Source organism: Anthonomus grandis, chromosome 1, assembly GCF_022605725.1.
Source record: "Anthonomus grandis grandis chromosome 1, icAntGran1.3, whole genome shotgun sequence".
In the NCBI taxonomy this organism is placed as follows: domain Eukaryota; kingdom Metazoa; phylum Arthropoda; class Insecta; order Coleoptera; family Curculionidae; genus Anthonomus; species Anthonomus grandis.
Window position 1 is genome coordinate 26,911,802 of NC_065546.1, and position 10,487 is coordinate 26,922,288.

The 10,487-nt window shown below is 32.5% G+C and overlaps 1 protein-coding gene across 1 annotated transcript in view; it reads left to right on the forward strand.

Moving 5' to 3' along the window:
• Window positions 1-839, forward strand: part of LOC126743605 (alpha-2C adrenergic receptor) — a 243,995-nt gene extending 243,156 nt beyond the window's left edge. Inside the window, exon 5 of the mRNA XM_050450777.1 lies at window positions 412-839. Within this exon, the coding sequence (XP_050306734.1) occupies window positions 412-499 (88 nt within the window). The 3' untranslated portion in view covers window positions 500-839. The remainder of the gene's footprint in view (window positions 1-411) is intronic.
• The last annotated feature ends 9,648 nt before the right edge of the window (window positions 840-10,487 follow it).

The following is a 10,487-nucleotide window of genomic DNA, read 5'->3' on the forward strand; positions in this document are numbered from 1 at the left end:
CGGATGCAACAGATACAAAAAAGGAATTAAATTCATCAGGGATAACAGAACAGTTTCGATTTGTGTTGGATTTAGTTTTGTTCCTTTAGTTATTTATCTCTTATCTGCCAAGTATCATATCAATCTATATTATCATATCTGAGTCTACAAAAGGAACTTGCATAATTTTCGATATTGACAAGAACTCAATTGCAAAAGAGCAATTAAACCGAGCTAGAAGTAATTTTAATTTAAAATTCAATGTTGTAAAATGTTGGAAATAAAGAACAAAATGAGAATTGATTTAAAATTATTTTTATATTTAATTGTCGCATTTTTCTTACTATTTGATATTATTTAAGGTTAAAAAAAAATCCAAAAATCTTGATATCTTGTAATAAATATTAACACTAATAAGAAAAAATATTTCAGGTACATGAATTCGGCCCTTAACCCAGTCATTTACACCATATTCAACAAGGACTTCAGAAGAGCATTCAGAAGAATATTGTTTAAGTGATGTTTGGCTTATGTGTGCTGCTACAAATGTGTCAGTCGACGGGTTCGAACTGCACAATATCGCAGTGCACCTAGTGCCCTCTATAGACATTAGTTATCATTATGTAGATTTAGATATTAATAAAAAATGTATTTTTGGTACTCATTGCTACGTACAAATTAGTTGTAAATGCATTTATCATTGTTTGACTTTGCTAAAGCTATTTAGTTTGGCTACCTAAATGAATTTAAAATTAATAATAAATAAACATTGGGCCAATTTTTAAAATTAGATAGATTAGACAGAAAGTTTAATTACATATTGACTTTGAATTAATTTGAAAGAGTCTAAAATAGGTAAATAAAAGTATATTTTAAAACTCGTTCGAACCGTTCTTACTGTGTAAGAAAAATACTTAACTACATTTACAACTATATTAGTAGGTAGCCTAACCTATAATATTATGTCGACAATCTTTATCTTATAATACTTGTTTAAAGTAAAAAAAAAAATTAAAACAATCTCTCAATTTTAAGGAGGATATTAATACAGAAAATATTTTTTAATTTACATATTTTAGTAGCACGTTGCGTTATAATATTGTTATTTAAATTTCTCTCGATCTATATTTTTTCTTACCTGATGTATTTCTTACCTAATGTATTACTTAAATAAAAACTAAGAAAATTTATAGCTGGGTTTAAAAATATATAAGAAACTATAAATATTTTTATTAAATAAAAGTTGAAAAATCGATTTATTTACATAATTATAATCATATTTATTTCCAAAAAAAAATTAAATTTTGAAAATGAATATCATTCATGCATTTGCATGTAAAGTTAATTGAATAGTAAAGGTATACAAATTTTATTTAAAGTTAAGTTTTTATAATGGAATTGTTAAATAAAGCAGACAAAATAAGAAATGCAACATAAAAGCAGTAAGAGGGTTTTGCAACTATTTTAGACAGAGATATTAGTTGAATGTGTAAAAATATTATTTAAAGGATGCTGAACTATTATTAATGCTGAGCTGAAATATTCAAAGGTAGTGAACTTGGCTTATAAAAAATCTTTCAGATAATACTTTTTTTTCAATTTGGTAGTTTCAAATAAATATTTAAAGCAATTTTTCTAATAACAATTTAACATTATTAAATTTGTTTAATAATTTAATGTAAATTGATATTATAATATAAGATCCCGTGAACCATAGACCTACATCATAATATAAAAAGTAAAATGTCGATATACGAAGCGTGGACAGTAGTATAGAAATCGTAAAGCTTGAATCGCATCGTGACTTCGGCAGGTAACAGATATTCAAGGTGAGTACAATTTCTTGAACTTGTCAAAATGGTACCTATATAGTGTAAATGCTGAATTTTATACAGGGTGTTCCGGTTCATGTGGGAAATCTCTCGGATTCAGGTAGAACATCGAAAAATAATACCGAACGTTCCTATAAAAAAAATTCCTACAGGCCTTCTTTACGAAGATACAGCCTCCTAAAGGACGCTGCTGGAAATTGGTTTTTCATTAATTACTTTTAAACTACCCGGTAGAATTTAATAAAAATTTTAGGTGATAGACACTATTAGGGACCTCTTAAAATGTTAAATCCATCCTTAAAATACATTAACTAGTTTACTTTACCAGGGGCGGACTAGGTTGTACACTTTAATGCGTATATTTTTAACACCCTGAATGTTAAAGTCTAAAAAAAATAAATTTGGATACGTTGAACCCTAGGCTAAAAAAAAGGTACTCTTGTTTATTATCGATAAAATGAACCGTTTTGGAGAAAAAAAATAATAAACGAGTCAATGTTTTTTTTTATTTTTTTTAAATGAGATACGCTAGTTATTTAAAGAACAGAAAAATTCATTTAATTTAAAATAATACATGTTCCTGAAAATACAGTGGTGTCCTAAAAAATACTTTTATAAAATAATTTAAAAAAAACCTATGATGAGTGTATGTTTTTAAATTAGAAAAAACAACTTACAAAAAAATGCCAAAAACCAAATATGTAAACAAAAGTTAAATTCTTCAATACGAGCAATAAACAATTAATTATTAAAAACTTCATAAGTAGGTTCGACGTAGGCTCCGTGAACTCTAACACATTCGCGGGCACGACGAATCGAGGACTGCTGCACTCGCTGCAATAACCCAAGATTGTTTTTTATATTATCACAATGAAATGTAATTCTTTGGAGCAGTTCTTCCCGAATATCGACTGGGGTGGAATACACCAAGGTTTTGAGGTGACCCCATAGATAAAAATCTAATGGCGTTAGATCGGGAGACCGAGGAGGCCAAGCAACAGGTCCTCCTCTACCTATCCAACGGTTTTCAAAAGTATTATTTAAGTGGTGTCTTACAGCAAGGCTAAAATGGGGTGGGGCTCCATCATACATAAAATACATATCTCGGCGGGTTGCAAGGGGCAAATCTTCTAATAAATCTGAAAGATTGTTCTGGAGGAACTCCAAATAAAGGCTAATTTTCGAGTACTCGTTGTAGGAGTGTCAGCTACAGCGTCTAAAAAATTTTCTTCCAATTGCACTGTACGTGCTGTTCTCCTCCGACAACCATTCATATTTTTTTTCAAAACATCCTAAAATTGCATTAAGAAAATTTAATAGTATTACCTCATTAAGTGGAAAACAGAAACCTACCAGTTTCCCTTAGACGTTGATCAACACGTTGAAATGTTTTCTGATCCGGAATAATGCGATTGGGAAATCTTTCTTCGTACAATCTTTTTGCTTCCAATGCACTGCAAGACGCCAGACCATACATAAGATGCATATCTGCATACTCAATAAAAGTAAACTCCATATTTTGACGTAATTTAAATTAAAAGTTACCAAAAAATACAAAAATTAAAAAAATATTATCATTATCAGATTAGGTTTAAATGATAGGTATTTGCTAAATTTGGACTATAGCAACGTTTGTAACAATAATTCGTTTAAAAATGCAAAAATTCCGATAAATAAGTCAGGTACAATACAATTGGTTTACATAATTTTTTTAGTTTTTTTTATTTATGTTTAGTTTTTATCTTAAGAATAACGAAAAAGAAATAAACGTATTATAATTAAGAAATATTTTGTTAAAGTATTTTTTAGGACACCACTGTATTTTTAGGAACATGTATTTTTTTTAAATTAAATGACTATATATAAAAATTTTCGATGTAAATTTGTGGTCTTTAAATAACTGGCGTACTTATCTCATTTAAAAAAAATTAAAACAAAAAACATTGGCTCGTTTATTATTTTTTTCTTCAAAATGGTTCATTTTATCGATAATGAACAAGAGTACCTTTTTTTTAGCCTATGGCTCAAGGTATCCAAATTTATTTTTTTTAGACTTTAACATACAGGGTGTTAAAAATATACGCATTAAAGTGTACAACCTAGTCCGCCCCTGGTAAATTAAACAAGGTAAATGTATTTTAAGGATGTCATTTTAAGAGGTCCCTAATAGTGTTCATCACCTAAAATTTTTATTAAATTCTACCGGGTAGTTTAAAAGTATTTTATGAAAAACCAATTTCCAGCAGCGTCCTTTAGGAGGCTGCTCTTCGTAAAGAAGGCCTGTAGGAATTTTTTTATAGGGACGTTCGGTATTATTTTTCGATGTTCTACCTGAATCCGAGAGATTTCCCACATGAACCGGGACACCCTGTATATCAGTCTAACAGTTAAAATTTGATACCTTGGAAGCCACATATTTTTCGCAGTATTTTAACTTTTCACATCTGCCAGACCAATTAAAAGATCATCCGCAGTAGCGAAATAAATAATAAACAACAACGGAATAAATTGCATAAAAAAAGGGAAATTTTCAAAAAAGCGCTCAGATAATCCATTGAAATTTTTACTTGCCTATTTTTTTCAAAAAAAAAATATATACAAGATGGTAATGAAAAAGTGGTCAATATCAACTTTTTTATTTTAAATGCGTCAACCGGTATGATCTCAAATTTGGATTCTTCAGAATATTCTAGATATATTTCAAGTAAAATGTTCTATACCAATTTTTAACTGATTCGGAAATATCTTTTCGGCTTTATTGCAAAAATAAACATGAAAAATAAAAAAAATTATTTGGTTACCTTTTGGTCGTCTTAGGCATGACCAAGCTAATCGCAACCATTTTTTAAGCCAGTTAAGTCGATAGGTTTAGTTTTGTAGATAATATTTTTGACGTATCTCCATAAAAAGAAGTCTCTTGATGTCAGGTCAGGAGTTATGCTGGCCATTCTATCGGTCCTCATTTCCCGATCTACCAAATTAAAAATATTTGCTTGAGGTAAGGCCGGACATTAATTTGGAATAGAGTCGTGGTTTATCTTGCTGAAACTATAAAATATTAGCTGGAACTTGTGGGTTTGCTGGATCAGGAACAGTTTGTCAAAGTTAGCACGACAATATTTTGGAACAGTGTTTAATAATTATAATTATACAAATTGTCATCGATGAACAAGGGACCTATCCAAACATTGAGCTTTTCAAGATGTTGGGAATCTTGATCTCTCACCTAGTGAGGATTTTTTCGATTAGAAGGATCATGAAGTGTAAAGGTGCACTCATCAGAAAACAGAACATGCTCTGAATGGTTTTCATTATCATCTAACTTTGCCTTCATTTGTTCACAAGAAAATTTTCACCTATCAAAATCATCTTCCATAAGTTCCTGACTTTCACATTTACATTTTCTTTTAATGTTCCAATAATCGATAAATTGCCAAAATCGAACATTGTCGCTGCTTTTTGGCCAAAAGAATGTATTGGCCGTAAGAATGGATATTATGCTTGAATTCTCAAATTCAAGCATAATATCCAATTTGGTATCATCACTTATTGGATTCGCATCTGCTTTTTTAATATGCCTTACATACCCAAGCTCGCGGAGCTGCTTTTCTATTTTACTAATCGTCTCTTGGGATATAGGAGGAAAATTGGTAAATTTTTCATGGAATAAGCGAGCGACTTACATTTGTGCCCTTGTGCGAAATAAGTATTGAGCGTGTTATAATAAATTTTTGTAATCATTAGGGAAATACCTAATATCTCCGAAACAGTTACAAATTGGAATAGGACGCAAAGTCCTTCATCTTATTCTCATGTCAATACAATAATTGTTTATAAAGGATAATAAAGTGATTCAATAATAATACTTGATAAGATTATCCACTAAATGTACAATAGTTACCCATACATAAAATACAGAATTTAAAATTAAATGCTAAAAAAATAATCGTCCAAGAAATCATCAGTGTAAGAACTCATCTGTAATAGCCTTGGTGATTTGAAGTGTACTGAAGATTGCAGGTGTCAAATGACCAATGTATTTGGATCTTGGTTCTGAAACTATGACTATATGCTCCTCAATCTTCGTTTTCTTGGACGAAATTCCTTCTTCATTAGCTTGAACTAACGTTTGGTCTTTTCTTCCATCGAAATATATTCCACATACGAATTCAGAACCTTCTTCTTTATCTTTTCTCTTGAGGTCAGATCGAGATTTTGCCCTTTCTCTTCGAATTTTACTGCGGTCGACAATTTTTGATGAATCCTCTATAGTAATTATTCCCATATCTTTTAACGCTGCACTAACAAGAATTGCTGCTGCCCTATCTGAAACACCCTTTCTGTCACATGCCTGTGCTACACTTGGTAGTTTTATTCTCATCTGAGAAGTTGAAGGAGTATCGACCCTATCTTCTAATTCAATGACATTTTCTTCTGATGAATTGCTACATGAAATCTCTTCTTCTAGATTAGATGATACTGACTGGTATGGTCTCCCTATTTCAGATTCTTTGCATTGATCATGATCATGCCTGATCCTCCTTTCCTCTGTTTTATTTTTACGCTTCAATCTTTTTTCGAGTACTTTTGTAGTTTTTTTATCAACTGTGCCGATTACCATTTTTCGTGAGGTTCTTTGGTCGGTTACAGGCATTTTTATTGTGCAAGAACAGCTAAAAAGTCTTTACATTTGCATAAAGATATATCAAAGAGTTTCTTCTCGGCCAATTCTCTAAACAAAACAACCTGTTTTGAATTATTAAGTTTACCGTCCTTTTTCAGCCGTTTCATAATACTACGATATTTAGCGTGGTATTCTCGAATTTTATGTAATATTTGTTCGTCTGATACAACACGAATGGAACTTTTCAGCTACAAGTTTTCCAAGTCTTTTATTAAACGGGAACACACATCATCGTTAGCGTTAGCAAAACTAGGTCTTTGTTTATTTTCTTGTACAAGTTCTTGTCGAAGATATGAATAATATTTGATAATATCCGCGTAGGTCGGCAACACATTATTCTTAAATGGTTCTGGTAAACCAAACACAGGGCACAATGAATCACGTCGCGTAAAAGACATTTTTTGCATACGAGCGAAATGACGCGAACTGCTCTAATGCTGCCAAACAACTAATACATTCCATTATTTTAACAACATAAATCAGCGGGGGGGTAGGCGAATCGTGAGTCTAAGGCCGTCGTCCCACCAAAGATACGCGACGACGACGCGAAGGCGATACGATTTCGCCTGGACACATTCAGACGACATGCAGTTGCTCCACCAAAGATACGCGTTTCGTGTTTCCTACGTTAAGTTGTTCAGTTTAGTTCAAAATGTCATCGAGTGAAGACGAGGATGTGGTTGCAATGTATTGGTATTTGCGGAATAGGAAAAAAAATAAAAAGGCAAAAAAAAGAAAATAGTGGGTGCATACTTTTATTGAGAAAAATTAAAAAAAAAAAATGTTTGTTGCTGCTAAGAAGCTGCACAGACATCCATTAAAATCCAGTTCAGCATTTCGTTGTGCCATATTAAACAAAAAAAAACTTCGATAAATGAAAAAAAAACGCCAACACACAGCTTGAATGTTGCTTCGCAACTGACACGTCCAGTCTCCCGGCAACACGAAGGCGACACGCATTTGGATGTGTCTTCAGCGCAGCGTTGGTGGGAACAAAATGATTTTAAAACATGGGTTCGACACGAAAGATACACGCTGGCGACATCGCGGAGATGTGGCGTCGCTGTCGTGTATCTTTGGTGGGACGACGGCCTAAGGCCGTCGTCCGTAGCCGATCGATAGTTCTAGCCTGGACACTTATCCCCGCTTCCATCGATACCTCACAACAGAAGCCGAAATCATGCGAGGCGACGACCGCATCGCGATGGCAAAAATTCCGCGCAAAATATGTGCCCCATATTTTGCGTTGATTCGAAATAATATTTTACTGCAGTTATTATTGTAGTTTATAGTAAGATTACGCATTTAAAATTTTAAACTACCAAACTATTTTGATACTCGCTTTGAGTTTTAAAAAGAATAAAAATAGGTATTATCGGTATTTAAATTAGGTGGGTAAATTAACAATTTTATTTTTAACTTACATTTTACAATCTTAATTTCATTTAGAATAATGCCTACCTCTTCCTGCATTCCTGTTTAAGCTCAGAAAAAATTAAAATGGATTTTAAATTTTTTTTTTGTTTTTTTTTTATTATCTTCGGAATCATTCAAATTTTTTAAATAAGCAACAAAAATTTGGCATAGGTACCTACCCAATTTTGTTTTCGGCATTAACATTTTTACGAAAAAGTAATACAGCAATGCAAAGACTTTCCCATAGCAACCAAGATAACACAAAAGTGTCAAGAATAAGTTTTTGAAAAATTGTTTTTTTTCAATAATCTTCAAAACCACATAAAATATAATATATATATTTTTTTATATGGCATATTCTTTTACAAGTAAATAATGTGCAACTTTGAAGTAAATTATCCATTTTCGTATTTTGAGGGTAGACGAATTTGAAACACCGTTTATGTATATTTTTCCAAAAAAATAAATAATAATAAATATTTAAAACATTTATCATGTACCTAAAAATACGTAATAATAAAAAATATATTATCTTGTAAAATGTAAAATATTAGGTCCCGCGGTATCTCCACTTAGTCGTTCCACTGTACGGCGTGCGCCACCAAATCTCGGCTTCAATTTTGACGCCACGAAACCAGTGTCACGGCTAGAACTCTCGATCGGCTACGCGTCGTCCCACCAAAGATACACGACAGCGACGCCACATCTCCGCGATGTCGCCAGCGTGTATCTTTCGTGTCGAACCCATGTTTTAAAATCATTTTGTCCCCACCAACGCTGCGCCGAAGACACATCCAAATGCGTGTCGCCTTCGTGTTGCCGGGAGACTGGACGTGTCAGTTGCGAAAGAACATTCAAGCTGTGTGTGTTGGCGTTTTTTTTCATTTATCGAAGTTTTGTTTTTTTGTTTATTATGGTACAACGAAATGCTGAACTGGGTTTTAATGGATGTCTGTGCAGCTTCTTAGCAGCAACAAACATTTTTTTTTTTAATTTTTCTCAATAAAAGTATGCAACCACTATTTTTTTTTTTGCCTTATTTTTTTTTTTCTATTCCGCAAATACCAATACATTGCAACCACATCCTCGTCTTCACTCCATGACATTTTGAACTAAACTGAACAACTTAACGTAGGAAACACGAAACGCGTATCTTCGGTGGAGCAACTGCATGTCGACTGAATGTGTCCAGGCGAAATCGTATCGCCTTCGCGTCGCCGTCGCGTATCTTTGGTGGGACGACGGCCTAAGACCATAACCGATTTATTGCGATAGAGTTCGCGGAATCTTTGTTTGCCTCGTTGGCGCTTAGCCGGCGCAACGCGGTGTCAAAGAACATGTAGTATTGTTTCAAGGTCGTTATATTGAGTTGCTGTTTGGTTCTGGGAATGTTTTTTAATACCTTCTTTACGTAAATATCCAGTAATAATTATTAATAAGATATTATTAAAAATAATAAAAAATTATATATATATATTTTTTTACTATTGGGAAAATTCCAATTTTCAAAGCTGTTTGGGCAGTAGAAGTTTTAGGTTGATTGAACTGAGATTTTTTTTGGTGAATACTGGTAGTAAAAGGCAACTTTTCTACACGTAGGCTTTAGGGAATTATGAAAAAAAAAATTTCGCTTCAGCCTACTGAAAGTGGAATTTAGGAATGTTGGTGATTAATTTAGAAGAAGGCTGTGTATTTTTAACTTATGTTTTTTTATATCCAGACCTCTGACCTCTTTTGGTAGGTTATTATAAAATTTTACAGCCATTAATTTCGGCCAATTTTGGCACTTGTGTAGTTTGCGATATAGCAACGAGTGCTCTTCGCTTCCTCGCATCGTTAATCCAATTGCCTCATTTGTAGGAAAGTTGCTTTTATTTTGGTGTATGTGTAATAAATTTTGAAAAATGAATATTGTAGATAGAAATGTGAGAATTTAGAATATTAAAATAATTTTTACAATCAGTCGGTATCCAGTATTAGCAAGAATACGTACTACTCTGCGCTGCAAACCTAATACCCGTCGCCATGTAGAGAGCCTCCAGATATAACATAATAGAATGACATAGGGTGAAATAAGCTATTTTAAATACAATTAAAGATACCCTAGAAACGAGATATTTTAATGAATAAATGCATTGTAGTATAACAAACCCAGGTTCGTCCATAAAGAATGGATGAGATAAGTTTTTTTTTTAATAAATAAGAAAAGATCGAACGAGAAAAAAATAAATAAATAAGAAACCAATACCCTCCCTACGTTGTGTTTTGTAACAGAATCACTCTCTCTTTTACTTATCTCGGATGCGCTTGACAAGACAAAATTAGGGAAATTTGAATTATTAGGATGGTATTAAAGAAAATGTAGTCTTGATAATACACCTACTTAGTTTATTTATGTAAAAAAAATAATCCCGTACTTAGCCTGGAATTCACGAGGGGAAAGAGCACGGCAGAGAAACCCTCGATCTCAATCCCCTAAAAATCGAATCATGCTGAGTAATAAGTTCTTCCTTCGGTTACAAAAAAAATAAAGATAATTTATTTACTGTTCCTTTCTAATTCCTCATACATACTAT